Source organism: Macrobrachium rosenbergii, chromosome 26 (assembly GCF_040412425.1).
Source record: "Macrobrachium rosenbergii isolate ZJJX-2024 chromosome 26, ASM4041242v1, whole genome shotgun sequence".
Taxonomy (NCBI): domain Eukaryota; kingdom Metazoa; phylum Arthropoda; class Malacostraca; order Decapoda; family Palaemonidae; genus Macrobrachium; species Macrobrachium rosenbergii.
In genome coordinates this window covers 766,008-793,520 of record NC_089766.1, presented here as the reverse complement: position 1 = coordinate 793,520, position 27,513 = coordinate 766,008, and the positions used below count along the sequence as shown (strand labels likewise).

At 37.2% G+C, this 27,513-nt stretch overlaps 2 protein-coding genes and 1 long non-coding RNA gene across 3 annotated transcripts in view; 1 reads left to right on the top strand and 2 right to left on the bottom strand.

Annotated features, from left to right (window-relative positions):
• Positions 1-27,513, top strand: part of LOC136852885 (uncharacterized) — a 422,752-nt gene that overhangs the window by 259,821 nt on the left and 135,418 nt on the right. The gene's annotated exons all lie outside the window — the stretch shown is intronic.
• LOC136852877 (proteasomal ATPase-associated factor 1-like) lies at positions 1,263-11,263 on the bottom strand. The gene is made up of 7 exons (XM_067127783.1): positions 11,187-11,263; positions 9,553-9,757; positions 8,885-8,980; positions 8,122-8,327; positions 5,683-5,822; positions 4,809-5,008; positions 1,263-3,171 (listed from the first exon to the last, which is right to left on the bottom strand). Exons 1-7 carry the CDS (start codon positions 11,240-11,242, stop codon positions 2,917-2,919), a joined length of 1,158 nt encoding a protein of 385 aa, XP_066983884.1. The 5' UTR covers positions 11,243-11,263; the 3' UTR covers positions 1,263-2,916.
• LOC136852876 (uncharacterized) lies at positions 11,771-16,059 on the bottom strand. Its single transcript, XM_067127782.1, has 2 exons — positions 15,931-16,059; positions 11,771-13,237 (listed from the first exon to the last, which is right to left on the bottom strand). Exons 1-2 carry the CDS (start codon positions 15,943-15,945, stop codon positions 12,596-12,598), a joined length of 657 nt encoding a protein of 218 aa, XP_066983883.1. The 5' UTR covers positions 15,946-16,059; the 3' UTR covers positions 11,771-12,595.

Below are 27,513 nucleotides of genomic sequence, written 5' to 3'. Positions count from 1 at the left end.
GCTCTCCGCTAGACACATTTGTGGTGAGAATTTATCAAGACTGTACGCATCCATTAAGGTACTGAAGGGACTGAAAAACAGATTGAATAATAATGCATAATCTTGTCACAGACCTATCAAGATGGGAGGCTTTCTGCAATAAACATGACTCCAGCAAAAGGAATGAATTAAAGATTTCCCTGGTACCCTCATCTACAAATTTCTTAGTGAATATTGGTATTCAAGGTGGCATTCAAGTCCGGCTGTAAAAACAAGAAGGATCTTGACATGCAATCATAAGAAATTGCTATCCAGAATGCATAACATACATACCACAACTCCAGAAAGCATGAGAGCCCACAGAAACAGGATCGTATCACCGGGCCAGTGAAATCTTGGAGAAAAAGTATAGCAAAGACTTGTAAAATCTGTCTGGGCTTTGAGAATACGACAACTTGTTAAGAAATATTCGGCAGAATACTGAAATACAAAAATTTGTCGACGTTGCAAGAGTAACGTCAAAATGTTGCTCCAGTTACCACAAAATAGAAAAACATTAAAACAGGGCTGTAATGATAAGTGTTAGTTTAAAAAGTTATTGAAGTCAGGGTGCTGTATCAACATCACAAAATTCAAGTTCAAAATGAACAGTTCCATTTTCCAATTAACTGCACATGTTGAAAATGTTGAAAAGTTAATATAGCAGTTTTGTCAGTCCATAGCTGATTAACAGCTCTTAGGGCTGGCCATGAATTGCATTAGACTTATTTTATGGCTAAGAACCAATTGGTTCTTAGCAACTGACAGCATTACTCCAACAAATTTATTTAAATTTTGTTAAAATGCTGATGTTTACAACAAAAATTTGAATTTAAACACTGAGAACCGGGTATGTGGACCAACCTGAAGATGGTTCTGAGTTAATTTTTTTCTAAATATAACAACAGCCAAAATGGACACTCTAAACAGTAATGCAATACATAGCCATATATTTTTTTGTAACAAATGATAGTCTAACTGCAGAAAAATTCCATGTTTAAACTAGCTATCATCAAGACCATCCAAGCCAGCATCTCTCATCACTGGCCCTACTGAGGTATGCAGAATTGAAGAAGGTCCCTTCCACCTATTTTCAGGACAATCCATAACATCACTAGATTTGAAACATACTGTTTTGACCCTCTCTTACACTACTGTCATTCTTAAAATAACTCTACATCAAAACATCAAAATTCTATTTGACACAAAAGTGACACAAACGTGGGGACCAAGTAAGACACGCCTTCAAATGCAAATACACATTTTATTTTTTACTATATAAGTCACAGCCTTCATGATTACCCAGAAGTTACACTTCGACTCGAATTCGAGCTAGCGTGGTTATCGAACACTTACGAGTACGTTATTTTGAAATTGTCATCTCATCAAAAGCATCCTTCTGAACACATTTTTAAACTCAATTGTCTTTGAAGTATAATTATACATTATTAACTGTGGTGTCTCCTTAATTGTACAATGGTTTTAGAGACAGCTTGTAAAGAGAAGATGATTGACCTGTACAGTCACAATGCCCTACAAAATATAAGACTTTTAATCTGTAAATATAATCTAAACAGGTACAAATCTCACACTGCATATTTGGAACTTGTGTAACAAAACTCCAAATCATATTAGTTGCTAAATCTTCTCTCAACATTTTTAACCAATTTTCTATAACCTTTCACTACCGATTGTCCAGAGGCAAGTTGTGTACGACTGAAACCATACGTGATAATTCTGTATACCTTGAGTCTAACGCAATTATAATTTACCATCCAGGCTTTGGTTACAAAGCCAAGATTCCTGAAATAGTTGCATGAACACTGAATCGCAAACTGTGAATATAATTGAGAGCGGTATTACCTCTATTCTTCTCTATCACCCTTTTCAATACTGCCAATTTATGGTTTATTATTTCCATATTGCCAGCATTAACTCTACCATTCACACCAAGTATCTGATCTGATGTAGAGATATTACCCAACTGGAATTTAAAGGAAATGTTTGCAGACGAATGATGTACACCTTTGAAAAACCTGATCTGCTTATTAATACGCACAATAAGAGAGTGAGCCAAACTCTGAGACATTATGAAACAGAAGCGATGAAAAACATACTAAAGAAAAACAAAAACGCCCAACTCCACAACCTACTTCTTCCTGTACGAAGTGACAGAAATTACGCTAAATTACAAAAAAGTTGTGATGAAGAGCTCAAAGTTTTATCTCCAGTTGCAAACTTTGATATTAAACTGTGAGTTGGATGTGGATCAACCTGTGTCCTGTATGTGACAAAATAAATACATTCTGCAAAATGTACTGCATACAGAACTTCAAGCTGAGAAATCATCTGGTTCCAAGACCAGTCTTTTAATTTACCTGTGTAAAAGACACACAAAATGTATTCTTATGCATTGATCAATTATCTGTTGGTAAGGTGCAATGTCTATTCACTTGGGTAAATTACTGAATAGATGCAGTAGTTTGTAATCAGTACCAATGAACAACGACTGATTTTTTGCATAAACAATGAGCATTTTAAAATGTTCTTGCTGCCAATAACTATACAAATCTACCAGAGTATCAAAACATCTTATATAACTTATATATTTCCCAATTAGATTTGCACATAAAGGAAAATATTCATTTACTGACTTACTGAGGATAATTTAAGGGCATTTTTAAAAACTACGGGGTCTAGTTTATACCTCCGAAGGTCGTTTATGCTGAGGTCTTTCAGCAAGCAGAACGTGGAAACCTTTATCAAAATCTCCAATGACTCATTTGAGGGCACAGCACACAAAACCCTTACGATCTTTGGTGTTCCTCCTTAGCGACGAGTGTGAGCCAAAGTGTGCACAAGTCTTAAAATGTGTATCGTCACACGCAACTGCACTACCTAGACATTCAGGTCCCTCACTCTGTACTTTCTGACCATCCCGTCTCGACAGGCCGTGTATATGTTGTTGCTGTCGTAGGAGATCTTGTAGATCGGATCACAGTCGGAACCGGTCAGCTGGTAGGGACTGGTTCCGTCGAGGTGGTAGAACTGGCACAGTCCATCGCGCCTTCCGGCCAGCACCCCTCCTTTGTAAGCGGCGAGGCTCTCGACCGACGAGGCACTGTCGTGGCTTAGGGGGCGCTTTGAAGATGCCTGAAATGCAATGCCACAGAGTTCAGTGAGGGAGTTAAGTGTTTCCAAACTTAAACTTATACCAAGGAAACTAAGATTTAAAATTATTGTAAAGTAACCTGCAGAAACTATTACATTATATTCTGGATTTTTTAATTTTAATATCATCATAACATTTCCACATTTATATTTTTTATTTTATGTCATCATTAATTCTCCATAGTTATAGCCTCTGCTATTATTATTATCGCAATAGTGGGACAGACAAACACACTGCAAAAGTTAATACATCTGAAGCCATTTTCTGAAAGGAATTAAAATGGAAGACCAATAAGATGAACAGAAAGTCTAGAAAAAGCTGCAAAAAGAAGAGGCAACATAATTCATCATACTGAAACGGAAACTAACAAAATGCAACACGACTCAAGAACAATTCTTCTGAAACTGAGAGGCAAATCACTGTCAGACAATTGCAAATGTGTAAGGCATTCCTGAGTTAAATGCGGAGACTGAACAGGATTCCAGCGAGTGTGTAAAATCTGACAATGGTGGACATGAGCAAGTGAACGATGAGTTTTTACTCTTACAAATGACTTCTGGTGACAAAGGCGAGAGATTATCATCATTCAAAAAGAGAAAATATTTTGAATAATTTTCCTTCAGACAATGGAGCTACAACCCTTGCAAGAGGCAAGAGTGATTTACAAGTCGTACACCAGCCCCAAGGCTGATCTGAAACAATTGGAAAGAGTAACCTTATTTTGCCCTTTAACCAAAACTCTGAAAGTGAATATTCCTTATCCTCATGTCTAGATCCTGTAGTTGAATAAAAAACCATCAAGATGTTATGATAGCATGCCTAGGGAGGAAAAACCAAACTCGACACTTTAGAACCTCAGTTACAATTTCCGGGCAACGGTTTGTTTGGTCTTTGGTCTAAACAGTGAAATTTTAACACCATTAAATCAGAATAAGATGAAAAAGCAGGGTACTGAAGATGTGGTGGTAATTATAATCCACTGAAGCTTTTTGGAAACTCACTTCCTTCTTCATTGAGTAAGGCATGACTTCGAAAAGTTTTTCAGGTACTATTTACAAGCAGGCAGACTGTCTCATGGGAACTGTGCCAACTCCATCATTGATAAAATTGTCCATTAAAGGATTATCTTAATTAGCAAGAACAGTTCAGACTGGAGAGAATATGGGGTAGAATGGGCCATCAAAAGATGTCTCTCAGATGATAATCATCATCAACACATACAAATCATCGCTCTGATGATACATCCAATGTTGACTTGGTCTCATTTTTTAAAATGTTTAATGACACCAAATGAGAGTAAGGAATTAACCAATTCCCACAGTGTGTGGCAATGAATACTTTGCTATCTTTTTTGGGTGCCCAGACTGGGGCCAGTCTCTCTCACCACTTGGCCCTGTATTGGTACACTAGTGGTAATGCAATTCAAAATCTAATAGGCATTCCTTTTTCACTGAGCTTAACAGCATTCAACAAAGAAAGAAATGTCTTCAGGCCACCACCTAACAACAAATTCACAAAAACACTTACACGAAGCAACAATAACTAGAATTATGCTGCAGAATAACAATTATATGTCTTGAACAGGTTGACGTTAATTTACGGTCGAAATAATACTAACCAGAGCATCAATGATTACCAGTTGGCCGTCGCTGAGGCCCACTACACCTATCGTAGGTGTGGCCCAGCAACAAGACAGTACGTTCTCCTTCAGTGGAAACGAGCAGAGGACAGTGCGGCTTTCTACTCCCACAACGTAGACCTTCCCGTCTTCACAGCCCGCGAGGAGTAACTTCCCGGCTGTGCAATGTTCTAATTCACCTATAACAAGAGCCAAGTTAAGATTTTGTAAAAGAAAAGTGAACAAAATCTAGTGACATCAGTCAAGTTAACTTTCTGTCGTGACTTAATTATTTCAGTCAAACTTTGATTATTTTACATCTGATGGCCACTCAACAATTGTGACAATGAAAAGAATAAATGTCAAGAATTCTGTATGCAAAGGTGAAAGGTTAACTTCTAGGCTACTAGTCTCTCCTTTCTCGGTTTGAAGGTCACTCATGCTTAGCAGAGATAAGGAACAGGTAACAGTTTTAAACTGAATGATAAATGCTATGTAGGATCTGACCATGATTTGTATTTCAGAGAGCAGTGTTCCTTAATTTAAGGCATTATATTTCAGGCTAAGCATCAAAACAATCATTGAATACTGGATAAAAGTCCTACAGTGAATTCAAACAGTTTGTCAAGTTAAGTCTAGAGGTTTGAAGGATCATAGCCTAGGCTAGCCTGGTAGGCCTTTGCCAGTTAATGAAATCTGACACTTAGTGGACAGGCTAGATCCAAAGAGTGCCCATAAAAGAGAGGTCCAACTGCAATAAAACAATTTTTCAAATCTTATAAAACATTTTGGTTAAATATGGCAAAATAGTAAGATATATATTTAGGAAGTAACATTACCACACTTTGTACTTAAATATACTGTACTGACTCACCAGGATCTTCCATTGGCGTCGCCAATTCCATAAGGCCAGTTACGTCGGTGATGGCACAGCAATTGATGGTAGACTCTGCCGACAGCAACGTGTCGATGCACTTGGCCGAGCCACAGTTCCAAAGTCTTGCAGTGCCATCTCTGTAATTCACAGCAGATATTTTAATTACTGTAGTAGAATCAAGACGGAAATAGTATGCAGGCAAAAGAATAAAAAGAGGTTTTCCATGAACATTTGGCAGTTTTAGTTTTGAGATGTTTGGGTCATGTCCCTGAATACCGATCTGCGGTATTGTTGGGTTACCTTGTAATAATATTACTGTTTATGATATAAATCTGCGATGAAGAAATTCTTACTCTAAGACAAATATATTCAGGTGTTTCCTAACCTACAATGCTTTTAACAAAGGTCTTAATCAACTAATACGACAAGGGCTCACCATCTAGAAAGAGAAAGGCTACCCAGTACTAACTTTGGGACTATCTGGCTACTCCCTGAGTGACCCAAAAGCACATGTACTAACACTCTCACTGTGTACACTAGTTTACTGGGACCACCAAGGCACAGACTCATAGATTTAGCAGGTAACTCCAAAAAAAAAGAAAGCTTTTGGAGACTGCAAAGCTTTGCCAAGGCTGAGTGTTCTACCTGGTACAACTGACCCTTCTCCCCAAACTAAATTTCTTCTTGGGAGTTGTGAGGGTCACCTTTGGATAAGTTTTTGTAAAAATCTACACACACACTGCTTTCTGCATATCTTGCTGTAAAAGAGGCAGAGGACATGTCCCATTAAAGCCTGAAAGCCTGGGGAAATAGACTACTTAGTCTGCATGCATTAACTATGAACACACAAACACCTGGATGGTAATCAAAGCTCCATACTTTATGTTCAGAAAAGGCTAATTAATAAGATGCTCAATCTTTATCCTAGCAATGGTGGTTATGTTCCTAACCATCACTGAAAATAGTGCATCTGTTCATCCCATATACACTCCTTTTCAAGATAGAACTCCACCAGCACATTGATTACCAGTGGCTCAAGAACTATCAAACAATAACATAAATTCAATAAGTCTTCTGACAGTGTCTTGTTGATGAAACAAGTCTTCTAGATAGATTCAACCAGAACTCCAGCATTTGTGGTTTTTAAACTGATGAAAGTTCTCATGGCTTCTGGTTTCTCTGTGGAACATATAGCCATCATTCGAAAATTCACCCATTAGTGACTTACTGTAGCTAATTTTCATGAATAAATGCACTTTTTGTGATTCAACCAGAACTGGAGCTATCAAAATGGGCTAAGTGTTTTTAGATTTGTGATTTGACCTATTTTTAAACTCACTGTCTGATTAATTCCTCCTACTATCATTGAAAAAATCTGTGGTATTCACATTCTCCTGAGGCACTTTGTTGTCCAATAAACCAGAACAAGAACTCCTTCACTGCCAAAGCTGCTTTTGATTTGAAAATTAGGCTATAGGGCCAAGCATTGGCACACTTTCAGCCATTCAGCACTTAAGGCAGTGGAAAAAATGGAGTTGGAGTGGTTGGACAGCAAGATAGAAGAAAGGAAGCAGGAATGGAGGTACAGTAAAAGGCTGAAAAAATGCTGGTAGAGCTAGAGGCTTAAGTGACGCTGAAAACAATCGATAGTAATGCATATACAGTAGTGTGCACTAATAGTACTGTCCCCTCACAGGGATTTGTAAAGATATGGATACAATGCTAACTTCTTGGGATTAATCTTCTTGCATAGTCTTTCAGACATTAACAAGTCATAAATGAGAAAGACTATATGCTTTGCAAAGCCCTTTAGTAACAGAAAATTTGCTGTCACTGTAAATATTCTCTGTACAATATGGGTACCAACATCTTGGAACAATCATATCCAGTCAGTGAATATAATCTACAGTAAGACATTATTCAAACACTGTGCTGATGTATATGACACAAGCTTCTTAGGACAATAGCCAAAGGATGAGTATAAATCTTTTTCATAGATATATTCTGCCATAGGGAAATATCACAATGAACAGTGAATTCTATAATTCATCCAATTTCTTTGGTCTCTTCCCACTTGCATGTCCAACCTGTTGACCATTTTTACTATAATCCAGTTTTCATCTGTCAACTGAGAACAAGTCCTTTGGGCAAGCCCTTTGTGTCAAAAGATGGACAGCATCCAAGGGATAAAACCAATCTTCAAACAAGATTCCAAAATGTCTCTTCTTGCAGGACCAAGTCCAGAAGTCTGCACCCCAGGCTCTTTTACCATTTCACACCTTTCCATAAGAGCCCAGGCTGGCTTGATCTAAACTGACCATCAAGATTCAATACCCAGTTACTGACTGATGTATTCTTCAAGTTACAACGACAACATATGTCACTGGTAAATCCAGAATGCCATCTCTGTTAATACATAAGACTTGACATACTTACTTGCTCACAGAAATAATGTTTTTTCCACGGTCGACTATGGCAGTGTCAAGGACTGCAGAAGTATGGCCCTTGAGGACAACGGGGCACGACCCAGTTGCAGCATCCCAGATACGCATTTGCATGTCTCCGCCCCCAGACAATACAACGATGCCCGAAGGAAAGAGACAGCAAGTGTAGACATCGAACAGGTGGCCTTCAAGAGATCTCTGTTGAAAAATTTAATGTTATTACAAACAAAATGGAGCAGCATAAAGTTAAAGATGTTCGGCAGCAAAAGAGACACACAAACTTGTAAAAAAAAGCCACTTATACACTACCAAACTTAGTAATATGGTGGAAAAGTTCCTAAAAATAGTTGAAATTTTAAAGAATACTGCAACCTGAAAAAGCAACACAATAAAGATATTCTAAAAACATTCTAGGTGGTGGTATTCACATAAGCACTGCCTGCCTATTTAACAGGATATCAAGAAGAAGCATTTCACTGGAATAACTTAACAACTTACATATTTCACCAAGTCTCTTTAAGAATACACTAAAAAGTACAGAAGTACATTGAAAGGAAATACTACAAAGTGACAGTTACAGCATACTTCACCTTATTCTCACAAAACTCTGGATATTACAAATTAAAATCATATCAATTATTCATGCTACTGGAGTTAGAGAATTATGACCTGCAGATGTGCAGAAAATATTATGACCATTTTCAAACATAGTTTATAATTTACTTGATCACAGCCTTTATACAAGGATTACCTACTCGTACAACTCCAGTCTCTGTCTCCCAAACAACGAGCTTGTTGTCTGTGCATACCGATATTCCGAGGCCTCCATTTGCTACATCAAGACAGATTACCTGTAAAAGAAAGTAATAAGTATGGTGCAACAGCATATGAATAATCTCAAGGTCTCCAATATTCTTAACATATGTACACATCAATGTAAAATGAAACAACAAATTCTTTAAACATCCTTAACCTTGTTATATTCCTGGAAATGTCTCATTTTCTTCTAATCTTTCAAATAACCTGTGTGACCAATTTTTTCATCATCAGTATTACAGTGCAGTAAATAGTACTACAGTATCTTATAATACTATCATTAAATATACATTTTGTGAAATCAGCCTGCAATGCAGAGAATGGAATTCATCTGAGCTTGTACTAGATAAGAACATATGTATTTTTGTGCATTTGATATGATATCATTCATTGCATAATTATTATTGTTATTCAGTATATGAAACCTATTCATATGGAACAAGTCTACAGGGGCCATTGACTTGAAATTCAAGCTTCCAAAGAATATGGTTTTCATTAGCATGATGTAAGGGGAAATAAAGGGAAATACAGAGAGAAGAGATACCACTTATTAAAATTAAAAAAAAAATTAGGGTGTGCCAATATGTCAGAACATAAAACTACTCACACTTTTGGAATGAAGACCACCAAACACAGCAACAGGAGCAATGAAAATAGTAGTCAGCCCTGTTGAATTGTGGGTTACAGATACAGTCCTTTCTGTTCGAGACTGAACGGTGAAAATACCATCAGATGTGCTGCCTCCAACTTTGCCATATTCAGCTTTACCTCCGAGGGGTTTTCTTAAGATCCAGGCCGTACTGTCATTGTCCCTGCAAATAAAACTGACTGCTAGTTTAATGGTGTATTTTCAAACATTACAATAGGAGACAATATCTGGTAAAAAAAGAGACCCATACACAAATTACATAACTGAAAGTTGATAAATAAAAGTTTATTAATTTAATTGAGATTCTGAAATATTTAAAATTGTGTAAATCAAATACAAGGACACTCCTCTGTGAAACATGAGGATAAAGTTAGATTCCATAATTAAAAGTCATTTTCCATGCATTTCACAAATCTTTCATAATATGTTGTGTTAAGATTACCATTCTTTATACATTATTGCAAACAATTATCTCAAATTTTACTGTGTAATACTTCAACCAATAGCTCAGCCTAATCAAAATACTGTAAGTTATTTCAACATTGTCGCCTCCTACACTGAGTGATGTCAAGGGTATCTGTCAAGGGTCCCAAGGGGGATGAAGCCCTACAACCAGGTTAGGGCACACTATGCCCTAGGAGAGATTAGGTTAAGATACATCCTTGTTCGAATGCATATTTTATCTTATTAGTTTGCTGAACATAGGAGTGGTGTACATAAATCATTGATTTAAGCATGTTACTAAATTTAGGTTAGGTTACACTTGGATTTTTACATAATTTCAAGGGTAGTTTGCATAATGACGGCACCATGCTCTAACACTACCTCTAAACAGAAACAGTCCATGTTCCTGATGTTGAGTGTTACTTGAAGGGGTCTGGGGGGGGCAAGCCCACTGACCAGGTCAGGAAATGGCGCCCTAAGTGAGGTTAGGAAGGTAAAGTCTGGTTAGATCAGAATATAGCATTCTAAGAAAGGTTGGGTTTGTTTTTGTATGCTGAACCTGTCCCCTGGTTCTTCACTCTCCCCAGTTTCAGAGGTGTTGGAATTGGAACATATACTTTAGGCAAAGGGCCAGGCGCTTGGATCAAAGAGGTCATTCAGGGATGAAAATGGTGTAGAAACAATTGTTAGGGGAGGGCTGAGGAAAGCAGCATGGGATTATGAGAATATGATTGGAGGTGTAGCATGAAGGATGAAAGAGGCTGCGGCTACGGACCGAATGAACTCAGGAAGGAACCTTAGGATAAGTAATGCCTACGGTGCACAGAGCGAGGTGCACTGACGACACTACACCCGTACGAGGACAACAGGCTAATAAACATTCTTTTAACTTAATCACCCAAACGAAATCCCATCCATAAATATTAAATATTCTCCTTAAAAACGAAAGAAACATAAACGAAATAAACAACTGTATACGACGTCCTAATAAAGGTATGCTACATTGGGCTCCCGAGCACCTGTGAAAGGACCTCGCAATTAACCTGTACAGGCCTGTCCCGTCTACCTTTAACCCTCCAAATTAAACCTACGATGATTTAAAGCGATTGACCTGCGATTTCCAGTCGTTTAATTGGGATATAATTCACCTGAGAGAGTCGTGCCAGTCGCTTTGAATGACGAGAACGCTGCGTCCTGCTGCCATTGGGACCGTCCTTTTGTTTACATCTGAGCAGTGTTGCCACATTCCGGAAACCTTTTGGCCTTATTTATTTACATAATTTATGTTTTTTTGGCATTATTTATTATAAAAATTAGAAAATAAATAATTTATATTGTATATAATTTTATTATAGATTAATTTTAAATTTTAATAATAAATAAACTCCATTTTTTCATTTATTTCTGTTCGATTTTGAAGGTTGTTATGAAATCACAGTTGGTAATAGAAACTGTTCGCTAAGTATTTTTAAAAGTATTATAGATTTTTTTGTAGTATCTATAACACTTTATAGACAACAAATAATATTTAATTTTAATAATTGAGAAAATATTCATTATTAGATATGGTTTCATATACGAGTCAGCATTACGTGGTAGTTTTTTTTTTGTTTTTTTCGTAAAGAACGTTCAACTTACCGATACGAATTGCAATGAAAAATAATCGATGTTTTTAAATACGAAGAAACAACACCTATGAAAAACACAACGCATGTTAAATAAAACAACATCATACAAAAAGCAACAATTTTTATTAACAACTTTGGATATAAAGTGAAAAAAAAAGTTAGGAAACAAAAACATTACAACTAAGGTGCAAAAGACTAGATTTGATGAATATTGTAGTGGGCAGATGGGGGGGCCACTCCTTGCTGTATTTTGGGGGGAGGGGTTGGGTGTAGGGGTTAAGGGGGGTGACTTAGGGGTTGAAAAGGGGAAGGGGGATTGTCCCTGGTGATTTTGGGGAATTGATATGACGTTTGGGAATTAATAAATATTAATTAAAACATTGACATAGGTCTAAGGGTGGCTTACTTGTCCTTATAAGAAATGTACTGGAAATATTACAGTAAATACCAATGAATTCTTCCCAATTTGGGTGGGTCTAGTTTTAGGACTTTTTGGGTGAATCTAATTTTTGGGTGAATAATTTTGGGACTTTTTGGATGAGTCCAATTTTTTGCGTGAGTCTAATTTTTGGATTTTTTTGAGTGAGTCTAATTTTTTGGTTGAGTCCAATTCTTGGACTTTTTGGGTGAGTCTAATCTTTGGACTTTTTTGGGTGAGTCTAATTGAGGGATTTTTTGGGTGAGTCTAATCTTTGGACTTTGAGTGAGTCCAATTTCTGAGGCAAGTCTAGTTTTTAGACTTTTAAGGTGTCTAAATTTTTAAGATGATTCTAATTTTTGTACTTTTTGAGTGAGTCTAATTTTTCGGACTTCGTGCCAACCGAAACAGGGAGCGGCGCCCCCCCAACACTGCCCAGGGCAAAGACATTTCAAGGATCAGTCAAAGGCATCAACTTATACCCTTCCCTTCTTCTTCTTCTTCTTCTTCTTCAGCGCCTGCGGTGATACCCGCAATTGATACAGACGGGGTGGTCGGAGTACCACCCGAAGGCGCCGTAGCCGCCCGTGTAGGCGCCGTAGTCGACGTGATCATTCCCTCCTCCATACCCTCCTCCATGGTGCCCTGCTTGCCTCTCGTACCTGTCGGAGCCGTTGGGTAGGAGGACGTCTTCGTCGATGCCTTCTTCGTAAGCGGATTGCGGTTGGGAGTAGACAGGAACCCTCTCGCTGGCTTGTCCCTCCTGGAGGAAGCCGTAAACAGGGGCTCTCGGCTGGCTGGCTTGCCCCACCCTCTCCTGAAGGCGCGAATAGACGGGGGTCCTCTGCTGGCTAGATCTTCCCTCCTGACGAAGGCGAGGGCTGTAGGCCGATGCTCTCCCCCCCTCCCTCTCTTGTCTCTCTTCCCGCTGCTGTAGAAGGCCAGGTTGCTTGTAAGGAGCAGGGGCGTAGCGCCCTTCCCTCACGGTTCCTACTACAGGAACAGCGGCTATATAAGAAGGAGCAGGCGCAGCAGAAGGCTCAGAAGATGGAACTGATCTGGTGTGCCTTACCAGCCTGATGTCCTGAAGGGGGATGGCTATGTACCGCGGTCTGGCCTCTACGGCCAAGGCCGCTAGGGCCAGCAGGAGTACCTGTAGAAGGGAGAGAGAAAGATACGGTGAGAGAGAGAGAGAGAGAGAGAGAGAGAGAGAGAGTTTCCACACAGTGAGAGAGAGAGAGAGAGAGAGAGAGAGAGAGAGAGAGAGAGAGAGTAGGCTGATCCAATATGCTCTAGTGTTAGTTGTACCTTTTGTGAAATAGATTGACCTCTCTCTCTCTCTCTCTCTCTCTCTCTCTCTCTCTCTCTCTCTCTCTCTCTCTCTCTCTCTCTCTCTCCTATGAACAAATAAGTGACATAGGCCTAAGAAAAACTACCCCACTGAGCCACAACTGATAAAATGTTAAGTAACTTCATTAACAGATTCTCCATCAATCATCCACTCTTTCTTCTCCATCATCTTCTCCATCATCATCTCCATCATCATCTCCATCACCTTCTCCATCATCTCTTCGCCTCGAGGAAAGAGAAAATAATGAGAGAGACTTTCACTTCTAAGGAAGAGAGAAGCCATCTTCTCCGAGCTCTCCTCAGGCGAAGATCTCTGTGTGTGTACATAACTTTCTCCTCCCCCCTTTGGTGGGGAGGAGGAGGAGGAGGGAGAGGGGAGGGGGGGGATTTTGGTGGGGGGAATTTCTCCTCCTATTGGTGGGGAAGAGGGAGAAGGGGAGGAGATGTTTGTGTAACTGTATGTGATGTCTGTGTATGTAAACCTAAACTAGAGTTTATCAGTTCACTCTTGTGAGCTTCGTATTGTGTGTATGTTTATGTACGTATTCCTGTGTATGTATGTGTATATACGTATTTGGGTGTATGTATGCATTCCCGAAGGGAAGGAGATGTTTGTGTATGAGTAGCTGCTGTGTGCGATGTTTGTGTATGTGTATATTATCTTAAATTGTGCTTTGTTAATTCACTCAAAAGTGCGTTTGAATTGTTCAAGGCACCTGTGTATGTTTATGTACGTTTTCGTGTGTTATGAGTGTATATACGTATATATATTCATATTTAGGTGTATGTACACATTCCCCATTAAATAAGCGAGTTATCTATACACATACAACCTCCAAAACGACAATAGAAAAAAAAAAAAAGCATTTTATAAACACGATATTAGTTTCACAAATCCTGCGCCACATTTCTGCCATCACGTCAACAAAAGCTTCATCATGGCGACCACTTTATATATTTTCACATACATTGTTTCGGATTTCCCAACGGCGAACACTTAAATATTTAAATAGACTTCCCAATGAGCCTTTTTGCATGAATTATGGCTCGCTTTTAAAAAGTATATGGCTGGCTTTTAAAAGCGTTATGGGTCTAATAGCAGGCTGGTTGATGCGTTTTGCTTAACTAAGCGAGCTCTTGAATAGCGAGAGAGAGAGAGAGAGAGAGAGAGAGAGAGAGAGAGAGAGAGTTTGGGCTGTTTTTATCTTTATTTTTATACAAACTAAGTTACTGCTTCGCTTTCTAGAAAGTTAGGGAACTAGCAAGGCTTTATTTTTTTGCATATAAAGTGGGTCATTAGCTGCGTTGGTGCTCTAGGTCTAGGGAGTTGGAAAGCTTGAGATCTAAGCTAGGCTTCGTGTTATCTCTTTTATTTTCATATAAAATACATCACTGATTCGCTTTCTAGAAAGTTAGAAAGTCAGGGAGCTAACTAGGCTTCGTTATTTATTTTTCATATGTGTCACTGGCTGTATAGGTCTAGAGAAATAATAAATTAGGCTTCGTGTTTCTATATATAAAAATTGTTTCTTTAACAGGTAACTTGACTTTCTTTATATTTTTCCTTGTATGACTTATGTGACTTTCGTTCTCTAGAAAGCTATAGAAAGTTGGGGAATTAAGCTAGGCTTTGTTATTTATTTATATAAAATGCATCACTTATTTTATAGGTCTAGGGCGTTAGAAAGTTAAGCTTCGTGTAATTTTACATATAATATTGTCTCTCTAATATGTAGCTCAACTTTCTCTACACTTTCGCGTTTACAGAACTTTTCTTTAGTGAATTATGTGACTTTCTTGATATTTTAGAAAACAGAGAAGCTGGTTTGAAAGCCTTGACGAAATGTGAGATATATATATACTCCAAGTTTTAAGGTAACAAATGATTTATTTTAAGTCTTTCAAAAGCATATGATTATCTTTAAGATTTACATCGAATTAATGCATTTTGAGAAAAGGGGATTAATTTGTTTTTTTTTCTCAATTTAAAGTATTATTACGTAAATGTTGAAGGTCAAAGGGATTTTCCATATTTTTGAGGAAGAATTATAAGTCACTCTGACTTCTCAAAATAGAACTGAAAGCTTCATTAATCTACTATCTCTGCATAGTGGGTGTAGCAAGAGTGTATGTGCGTGTAGGTGTAGATTGCATGTGTATATAGACACATTCATAAAATGTGTAGATTGAGATGGAGTGAAATGTATGTACAGAACTATAGGTCTGATTTCTCCATAAGTCTGTGGGTGTAGCAAAAGTGTATTTGTGTGTATATGTAGGTGTAGATTGCATGTGTACATATACACACGTTCATAAAATGTGTAGATTGAGGTGGAGTGAAATGTATTTACAGAACTACAGGTCTAACTTCTCCATAAGCCACAAATCACACATTACTTCTTCACAAAACCACTGACAACTTTCACTCTCAGAGTGAAAACCCACTGAGAAAAACACTCCCATTTTCCCCCTAAACCTCCCCCCAATAAAACTCACCAATCTCAGAGCCATGGAGTGCACAAGCACACGCACAAACACACAGACACAAAAGCTGCTGCTATAGAAGGATGATGTTGGCTGTAGAAGAACCGTAACAGTTGTGCCAGAAACAGAACGGGACTCTCCCCCTTATATACTTCCCGGGTGAAATCGACGAATGCCGTGACGTCACGCCCAGCATTTTTGTTTTCCCAACAGCTGGAGGCTGCTCCAGAGTGCCTCTGACTTTCGTTTTCGATCTTGTAACTCGTGTTATTGACGGTGACTGAAGGCGTTTTAGACCTAGGATTCAATCACCAGAATCTCAGAGAGTAAATAAGGTGTTTTTGGGAGTTAAATTATTATAAATTGACCCTAAAAAATCGACTTTCTTGAGAAAATAAACACTGGGTGCCTCTGACTTTAGTTTTCAGATTCCTGGGCTAGGTGTTGTTGTGTTATTGAGGTGACTGATGCCGTTTTAGACTCGGATGCAATCACCAGAATCTCAGAGAGTAAATAGGAAGTTTTTGGGAGTGAAATTGCTACAAATTAACCTAAAAAATCGACTTTCTAGCAGAGAAAAACTGCACATGTTTGGCAAACTTTTGTCTGAGAAGGTGTGAAATTCTGTGAACTTTAGTTTTCACACCTTAGGCTCCCGTTATTGAGGTGACTGATAGCTTTTCAGACACCGGATTCAATCACCAGAGTCTCAGAAAGTAAATAAGGAGTTTTTTGGAACAAAATAGCAATATATAAACTTTAAAAAACTGGTTTTCTAGAGGAAAAAACACACAAAAGTCTGAGAGAGTAAGCTGGGAGTTTTTGGAGTAAAATTGCCGTAAATAAATTTTTAAAAAAGCTTACTTTCTAGAGGAAAAAACACACCAGAATCTCAGAAAGCAAATTGGGAGCTTTTGGGATTAAAATTGCAATAGGTAAACTTGAAAAACAAGCAATCAACTCACTTTCTAGAGAAAAAAAAACACACATTCGTTTGGCAAACTTTTATCTGCGAGGGCATGAAACTGATTTTGGCAACCTTGCAATAAAAAAAAAAAAAAACAGACTTCCTAGCAGAAAAAACATACATTTAGGCAACCTGTTTAAAAAAACAAGCTTACTTTCTAGAAAAAAACACACTCTTTTTGGCAAACTTGTTTTCTGTGAAGGCGTGAAACTGATTTTGGCAATCTTGCAATAAAGAAACTTAAGAAACCCACTTTCTAAGGAAAAAACACACACTCCTTCGGCAACCTGCTTCAAAAGAACAAAGCTACTTTCTAGAGAGAGAGAAAAAAAAACACACTCCTTTCAGCAAACTTTTATCTGCGAGGGCGTGAAACTGATTTTGGCAACCTTGCAATAAATAAAGTTAAAAAACCTGCTCTCTAGCAGAAAAAAACACACTCCTTAGGCAACCTGCTTTAAAAAAACAAAATTACTTTCTAGAGAAAAAAACACACACACGATCATGGCTAAATTTAACTTTAAATAAAATAAAACTACCTAGGCTAGAGGGTTGCAATTTGGTATGTTTGATGATTGGAGGGTGGATGATCAACATACCAATTTGCAGCCCTCTAGCCTCAGCAGTTTTTAAGATCCGAGGGCGGACAGAAAAAGTGCGGACAGAAAAAAGTGGGGACATAATAAGTGCGGACAGAAAAAAAGTGCGGACAGAAAAAGTGCGGACGGAAAAAAGTGCGGACAGAAAAAAGTGCGGACAAAAAAAGCATAGACAGAAAAAAGTGTGGACAGAAAAAAGTGTGGACAGAAAAAAGTGTGGACAGAAAAAAGTGCGGACAGAAAAAAGTGCTGACAGAAAAATGTGCAGACAGAAAAAAGTGCAGACAGAAAAAAGTGCAGACAAAAAAAGTGCAAACAGAAAAAGGTGCAGACAGAAAAAAGTGCGGACAGAAAAAAGTGCAGACAGAAAAAAAAATTGCCGACAGAATAAAGTGCGGCCAGAAAAAAGCGCGGACGTTCAGACAAAGCCTGCACAACAGTTTCTTTTACAGAAAACAAAAAAAACCCGCACCTCCTTTGGCAAAAACATTCGTCAACGTGTCCATGAAACTGATTTTGGGAACCTTTAGCAAAACCAATTGACTGGAATGCTCTTGTCAATCTGGACCGTGTGATTCAAACTCTTGATCGGGAAGAAAATCTCATGACTGGATTAAATTTCTAAATTTTTGAGAGTCTCTTAGAACTTTCTTGAAAGTTGTTTACCCAGGGTGGTTTAGACCCTGTGGCTGAGAGAGAGAGAGAGAGAGAGAGAGAGAGAGAGAGAGAGAATTCACTGAATCAGGGTTGATTTTTCCCAGAAAATTAGGTTAAACTGTTAAGGAATTGTAGAGAGAGAGAGAATTCACTGAATCAGGGTTGATTTTACTTAGAAAATTAGATTAAACTGTTAAGGAATTGGAGAGAGAGAGAGAGAGAGAGAGAGAGAGAGAGAGAGAGAGAGAGAGAGGGGGGCGCTTAATCAGGATTGATTTTCCCTAGAAAATTAGCTTAAACTGTTAAGGAATTGGAGAGAGAGAGAGAGAGAGAGAGAGAGAGAGAACTAACAAAATCACGATTTTCCCTGAAAATTGGCTTAAATTGCTATAGAGAGAGAGAGAGAGAGAGAGAGAGAGAGAGAGAGAGAGAGAGAGAGAGAGAGAGAGAGAACTAACAAAATCACGATTTTCCCTGAAAATTGGCTTAAATTGCTATAGAGAGAGAGAGAGAGAGAGAGAGAGAGAGAGAGAGTCTCTTCGAAACGGAACTTTCATTTGTGCGCCTGCGCGCGAAGATAAAGGAAAAACGTCTGTAATTAAACGATTGGTTCTGAGCGTTCAATTAAGCCGGTACATCTGAACTCTTGAACGTAATTTTTGAACGTAAAAAGAGAGTAATTTTATTATTTAAGAAGATGGGGAGGGTGTGAGGATATATCCATATATATATATATATATATATATATATATATATATATATATATATATATATATATATATATATATATATATATTCTTTGTTATCTTAATCAGTTGTGAGCATTCTCTCTATGGTATTTATGGTGTATTGGGCTCTCTCTCTCTCTCTCTCTCTCTCTCTCTCTCTCTCTCTCTCTCTCTCTCTCTCTCTCTCTCTCTCTCTCAGTATGTATCTCTTTCTATTGACTAATCAGTAGCTCTTTATATATATATATATATATATATATATATATATATATATATATATATATATATATATATATATATATATATTATATATATATATTTTAATCATTATATATGAGTATTTCTCTAGGATTTTTGTGGTGTATTAGTCTCTCTCTCTCTCTCTCTCTCTCTCTCTCTCTCTCTCTCTCTCTCTCTCTCTCTCTCTCTCTCTCTCTCTCTCCCACGTACCAAGGTAAAGACACCTTCTTACCCAACAGTTCAGACCCCTTCTCATGAAGATGATGACGTGAGCAAAACGAAAAAAAGTGAAACATTATTCCCTCTTAAACTTCTATTTATAACCTTTCCTCGAAGCCCTTCAATAGAACGCTCTATTCAATAGACGAGAATAGACGTTTGAGACGGTCGTGGGAAAACAACGTCTCGGGCTCGCTGAAGTTGTTTCGCTCTCCTGTTGTTGTCTGGGGGGCGTAATCTAATACTTTGAGTTCTCGTGAGTTTGTTTACATTGCGATCGCGGCGCTTCTTCTTCTCGTGATTCTGTTGCAGGATTTCAGGTCTTCTCGACGTGATTTTTTTCATTTTTGCAAGTTTCAGGTTTATTTTGTGGTTTTAATACGACATACGCACGTTATATATGTATATATATATTGTTTATTTATTCATTTATTTGTTTTTAATATTAATTTTGATTTGTATATATAAATATTTACTTATTTATGTAATACTTCCTCCTGTCATTCTGTTGCGTGAATTCAGGAGGTCTTTTCGACTTGATATTTCATTTTGTAAGTTTTAAGATGATTTTTTTGTTTTAGTTATAAATGCATGCATTAAATATATATATACATTATTTATATGTTTGTGTATTTATATAGATATTGATTTATATAAATATTTACTTATTTACATAAATATTTACAAGTGTACTGGCTTAATCTCACAAGCCATTTCTGTCCAATATTCCTCTTCGTATTATCAAAATATTTCCTTCTCCCTTCTCTCTCTCTCTCTCTCTCTCTCTCTCTCTCTCTCTCTCTCTCTCTCTCTCTCTCTCTCTCTCTCTCTCTCAAAGGTCCTTCTTCAAACAACTTCTCAAGAACTTTCCCAAACTTCTGTGTGAAGTTGATCTCCACGCCAGGTGAAAAAGATTTCACGTCTTTTCACCCTCTCTCTCTCTCTGGTAAGCGACGATAATTGCCGTGTGAAATTGCCACACTCTTTGGAAATCGCTCGTGATGGGAAACGGCGACAATTACGACAGACGGCGATTAAGCGACAAAAATTGTCGTCTACTTTTCAGAGTCTCTCTCTCTCTCTCTCTCTCTCTCTCTCTCTCTCTCTCTCTCTCTCTCTCTCTATATTCGTGACGGGAGAAGTGTATATATAGAAATGGTAATATTATATATATATATATATATATATATATATATATATATATATATATATATATATATATTTATATATCTATAATGTATATACTGTATATATGTATGTGTGTGTATACATACATATGTTATACATGTATATATATATATATATATATATATATATATATATATATATATATATATATATATATATATATATATATATATATATATATATATATATATATATATATAAACTTTTTTATTTTATTTATCTATTTACTTTAAAATATTAAAACTCATTAATTCATCAAATCATCAATTATCGCGACAAATACTTAATTCATAAACAAATCATTTTGGGAGTCTAACTTTGGCCCACCCCCACCCGCCATTATATAAGCAACTGTCGCAACAGATGTCAAAAAAGTTCCACAGTTCTCAACAGCGGCGCATAAACTGACTCTATATGGAGTAAACAGCTGTCTGACAGGTGTATGTGTGTGTGTGTGAGTGTTTGTGAGACACAGGTGCTAGCCCACATGTACACACCTGCATACCTTAGCGGCGCTGTGACGTCATCGCCACCAGCAGATGCTAGGCAGGTGATATTGGACGAGAGAGAGAGAGAGAGAGAGAGAGAGAGAGAGAGAGAGAGAGAGAGAGAGTTTCAGGTTAAAATGATTCTATTCAACAATTTCTCATGGAATCTTTCCGTGAGCCTGATGTACATTACACAGTTTGGTCAGGAGTGCATTTAACCATTTACACCTCCCTGTTAAATTTCTTTTATTCTCCTTATATAATATATATATATATATATATATATATATATATATATATATATATATATATATATATATATATATATATATATATATATATATATATATATATATATATATATATATATATATATATATATATATATATATATTATCATTGTGTATTAGCAACTCAGCCAAACTCCCCAGTGCTCAAAGATGCAAAACCTCTCTCTCTCTCTCTCTCTCTCTCTCTCTCTCTCTCTCTCTCTCTCTCTCTCTCTCTCTCTCTCGGAGATGGCGTCTTCCCTTGTACTTAAGACCAGTACGCGTTCAGAAAAGGAATGGTTGGAATCAATTCCTAATATTCCTTATCTGGAATAGGAAATGAAATTCCCATTCCCATTCCAGCCACTTCCCCACCTCCCCACTACGCAAAGGTTACCAATCCATTATTATTTTTGTATTCCAGACTCAAAAAAAAACTGTTTAATTTCCTGTTGCTCGTGTTTTTCTAGCGTTGTTTTGTTATCTGTAATGGAATATCGGGTTGGATAGAAGAGAGAGAGAGAGAGAGAGAGAGAGAGAGAGAGAGAGAGAGAGAGAGAGAGAGAGAAACATTTATAGGTACTATTAGGTACTGGAATTTGTGGGGAATTGTGTCTGAGTGCTCTTGAGAGAGAGAGAGAGAGAGAGAGAGAGGGAGAGAGAGAGAATCTTCTTAGCTTCATTACTTTCCTGTAGAGAGAGAGAGAGAGAGAGAGAGAGAGAGAGACTGTGATGGGAAAAAATAAAGTATTTGGAAGTTTGTGTGAAATATATAAATGTATATATATATATATATATATATTATTATTATTATTATTATTATTATTATTATTATTATTATTATTATAATCACTCCATCCTGCGACCTTGTCGCACCTACTCCCGCCACGCCTCCCGGGAGGGGGGAAACCCCCCCCTCCACCCCTCCACGTGACTCCTCAATCTCCCGAAGGTGACCTTTTTTTTTTTATTTAAAGCCTCCGCAACCCAACTAGTTACTTCCTGGAAGTCTGTCAGTCAAGTCAGGTCAAGTCCCGGACTTGTGTCCTGAATTTCCAACAAGATTTGGGATGGAATTTAAAGTAAGTCCTTGTGACGGGATGTCACTCTCTCCTTGCTCTGGAGAGAGAGAGAGAGAGAGAGAGAGAGAGAGAGAGAGAGAGAGAGAGAGAGAGACTTAGACTTATCCTGTCTTGGGGAGCAAGGACAAGAAAGGTGTATACTCCTGTGTTTGTGTTTGAGAGAGAGAGAGAGAGAGAGAGAGAGAGAGAGAGAGAGAGAGAGAGAGAGAGAGAGAGAGAGAGAGACTTATCCTGTCTTGGAGAGCGAGGACAAGAAAGGTGTACAGTATATTCCTGTGTTTGTGTTTGAGAGAGAGAGAGAGAGAGAGAGATAGGTTTATCCTGTCATGGAGGAGAATGGAAACGTTAAAATGGTATATATGTATGTGTGTGTGTGTGAGAGAGAGAGAGAGAGAGAGAGAGAGAGAGAGAGAGAGAGAGAGAGAGAGAGAGAGACTTTTTTTCATCTGCTTCCAAATTTTCCGCATAATTATTCAATAACAAATACTTGACAAAGTAAAAACTCATTCTCCTCACCCATTTCTGTGGAACCTTTCCTTCATCCAGAAGTACCTTACACACCTCGGTCAATCACACTGTCATTACTCCCTCTTCCTATCTTTCTGTGTTATGTTTCATACAATTGTATCAACAGATTAATGTTTATTTCCTTCTATTCACCCCACACAAAACCTCATATGCTTTCTTTTGATGCAACTGGAATTTGATAAGAATTCCAAATTCCTGAAATTCCTGATTCCGGATTCCCATTTTGGGAATTTCCTGTTCCTGTAAGTTTCACTTGAAGATCGAATCGCAAGGCGTTATTCCCTTGACCCCAAAATCTCCATTTTTATAACCTGTCAATTTTCAAATTCAATTTTCTCTCTCTCAATATCGACTTCCTGTTTTTCAATTATTTTTGTTTTTGTTTGACCTTTTGTGACCAAGGTCGAATTCCAGACAGGTTGGCGACCTCGTAACCCTTTGTTACGATACGCATAAATTGTTACGATGCTTTGTATCGTAACAAAGTAATCGATACATAGCGTATTTTTTTCTTTTCTGGCGATAACAAAATGATTATTCCTGTGTCTAAGCTTTGGTCTCTCTCTTTCTCTCTCTCTCTCTCTCTCTCTCTCTCTCTCTCTCTCTCTCTCTCTCTCTCTCTCTCTCGATTTCTGATTCTGTTTGTTTGTTTTAGAGAGAGAGAGAGAGAGAGAGAGAGAGAGAGAGAGAGAGAGAGAGAGAGAGAGAGAGAGAGAACCAAACAGCATGATAGGGAAGATGGTAAAATATCATAGTACACCAGAGAGAGAGAGAGAGAGAGAGGTCACGCCAAGCACGCACGTGACCTTTGTAGAGGCGACCTCTGTAGGCACGCGTCGGACAGGTGAGAGGGAGAGAGAGAGAGAGAGAAAGGACTTTTTTATTTGTGTGTACAGAGAAAAATAATACTTATTTGTCGGATGCAACAATAATCTTCATGACATTTCCCCGAGTCTGAATCACGTTTCTGACAGGGTGACGGTGATGTTGCTTTGTTTTGAATCTTTATTTTTTATTTTCATATTTAATTTTTTTTATTTTTTTTATTTTTTATCTTTATTTCTATTTTTATTTCATTCTTATTTTTATTTTAGCTTTTATATTTATTTTATTTTTAAATCTTTATTTTTCTTTTCATATTTATTTTCTTTCTTTTTTAGTCTTTACTTTTATTTTTGTTTATTGTATTTTTTAGTTTTTATTTTTATTTTCATATTCATTTACTTGATCTTTAAATCTTTATTTTTTTATTTTCATATTTATTTTCTTTTTTAATCTTTATTTTTATTTTCATATTTATTTACTTTCTTTTTTAATTTTATTTTTTCATATTTATTTTTTCTTTATTCTTATTTTATACTTATTCTATTTTTTAATCTTAATTTATTTTCTTTTTTAATCTTTATTTTTATTTTTATATTTATTTCCTTTCTTTTTGTTCTTTTTTCATATTTTTTCTCTCTCTCTCCCTACCCTTTATCTTCCTCCCTGCCTATCTCTCTCTCTCTCTCTCTCTCTCTCTCTCTCTCTCTCTCTCTCTCTCTCTCCAAGAAAAGTGAGAATTTAAAAAAAGATTGACTTAAGGAGCTAGAAACTAGTATTCTCTCTCTCTCTCTCTCTCTCTCTCTCTCTCTCTCTCTCTCTCTCTCTCTCTCTCTCTCTCTCTCTCGTTTCAAAGTGTCCTCCTCACACCTTCCTTCACGCTTTCGAAGGGGTGGGGTGGGGTGGGGTGGGGGGGAGGGCAAGGGGGAGGGGGTGTAGGTAGTGAAAATGAAAGACACTCGATGACATTGATTTTCAGCACGTGAGCGAAAACGATCTTAAACACCTGTTACTCCCAGTTGAGTTGGTATATATATAGATGTGTGTATATATATGTATATGTGTATATATATGTATATATTTATATATATGTATATACATATGTATATAATTATATATATATATATGTATACATATGTATATAATAGAAATTGAAGGATTACAGAGAGAGAGAGAGAGAGAGAAAGTGGTGGGAGATTGAGGGGGTGATTGATGAAGGGGAAGAGAGAGCTTGAGAGCAGAGAGAGACGCAGAGAGAGAGAGGAAAGATTGATGATTGAACACAGTCTCACACACAAATACACCCACACATACACACGCACACATACACACAATCAGTTTAAGTATAGGTTCACTAAAGACTTTAGATTTTGTATACCAAGCTGGGGGATTGATGACAGAAAGCTCTGCTTGCGCGCACGCACGTACTCAAACACACACACACACACACATACACACACAAACACACACGCAATATCTCATTGGCAACTCATCATGCAATTGACAAGCATCAAACAGATTGATGAGTTGCCGATGGTGATTGATGATTGACTGACTGCTTGAATATAAGGGTGTATTTGCAAAAGTCCTTATTAAGAAATATTGTTTTTATATATAATATATATAATATATATGTATATATACATAATACAAATATATATCTCAAAATCTTTATACGACTCACTAATGCAATCCTTATATATACCTTCTTACCTAAAAGTTCTTCAGCATCTTTCCAAGAAATCTCGACACCTTCCCCATCCTGGCACCCTCATAACTTTATATATATAACTTCACCTTCACTTACTGAACTGCTAATCAACGCGTCACCCAGAATCATTTTTGCCATATATGGTAAATCCCCCTGTAAGCGATTTTTTGGGGGGGATTTTTTTGGGAAGGTTTTGTTTCTGAAAGGAAGGATTACCGCTTTTGGGAGATTTTGGCCCAAATCCGGATTTGTTCAGTTTTATTGTTGCTTTTTTTGTGCAGTCTTTTTGGGTCGAAGGATTTGCGGTGTTGGTACAGAGGCTTTTAGTGCTTTCGCTGAGAGAGAGAGAGAGAGAGAGAGAGAGAGAGAGAGAGAGAGAGAGAGAGAGAGGGAGGCAGAACATTACCTGTTCAGTCATTCTATTTTCATAGTAATATTTTTGTTTTACTTCTTCAGAGAGAGAGAGAGAGAGAGAGAGAGAGAGAGAGAGAGAGAGAGAGAGAGAGAGAGAAAGAGGTGTTGTCACAAGAGAATCCTAAATATAATTTTAAAATTTTGTTTTTGTTCCCACTCAATTTAAATATCGAAATAGATAGATAGATTAGAAACAAATTATAAAAAAATAAATAAAAAATAAAAACAAAAACAAAAAAAGCTTCCTAAGTCTCTCCTTTTGAAAATGGATCCCACCATTATCCTTTATACACTCCTGAATGCGTAGGACCCCTCCCCCCCCCACAGAAGGATTTACTGTACATACACCCATCAGGATCTGAAAGAGGGCTTACGACATTCTTCCCAGGACACGTGACTGCAATTTGAGGTCACCTGAGGTCACGTGTCGTCATTGTATTCTGTTGTCCATTGTGTTTTGTTCCTCGCGGAAATCAATGGAAGGTTTTTGGGGGATAATTCTGGAAGCTAAAACTGAAGTCTAATTCTGGAGGCTAGTTCTGGAGGATAATTCTGGAAACTAATTCTTGAGGCTAATTCTAGAAACTAATTCTGGAGGCTAATTCTGAAAACTAATTCTGGAATCTAATTCTGGAATCTAATTCTGGAATCTAATACTGGAATCTAATTCTGGAGGCTAACACAAGAATCCAGTTCTGGAGGATCATTCTGGAAACTAATTCTGGAGGCTAATACTGGAATCTAATACTGGAGTCTAATTCTGGAGGCTAGTTCTGGAGCCTAGTTGAGGAGGCTAATTCTGAAGTCAAAATGTAATTCTAGGGGCTAATTCTGGAATATAATTCTGGAATCCACCTCTGGAGTCTGATTCTGGAGTCTGATTTTGGGATGCTAATTCAATTTAGGGGACAATTTCATTTATCAAAAAGGTGGTTTTGGAATTTAAATAATCAATAAATTTACATTTTCAAGGCTTATTAAGCTGTCAACCAAATGTACTTATTATTATTATTATTATTATTATTATTATTATTATTATTATTATTATTATTATTATTATTATTATTATTATTATAAAACACTGACAGGGGGTGCTTGGTGGAAAAGCTGAAATGTTTGGTGAAAAATCCTCAATAAAACGGGTTTATTTTTGCAGTCAGCCTATAACAAAATATTATGTACAATTTTATCATTTTATCATTAATAAATTCATATTTCCTATGGGCAGTTTTTTTATTTTATCATCAATAAATCTATATTTCCAAGGTCTTAGGCAGGTAAACGAACGCCTTCTTTGAAATATGATCCACTGCAGAATGATAAAATCTTTGATTTATCATTAATAATTAATATTAAACCATGATTTATCATTAAATAATTAACAATAAACTGTAATTTATCATCAGTAATTAACATTCCACCTTAACATGAAATCAAATGGTAAATAACTTTACAAAAGCAAAATTTAACAATATAACAAACACCTACAGTTACTAACATTATCCGGGCAAAAACTAACATGATAATAAAACACCTACAGTTATTAACAGGTGCTGTAACACACACACACACACACACACACACACACAACTGAATATCTCCTGTGTACACCAAAGACCCCACCCAATCGGGCGCGCATGCGCACCTAATGCACCGTTCCGCGTGGGATCCCACTTCCTCCCT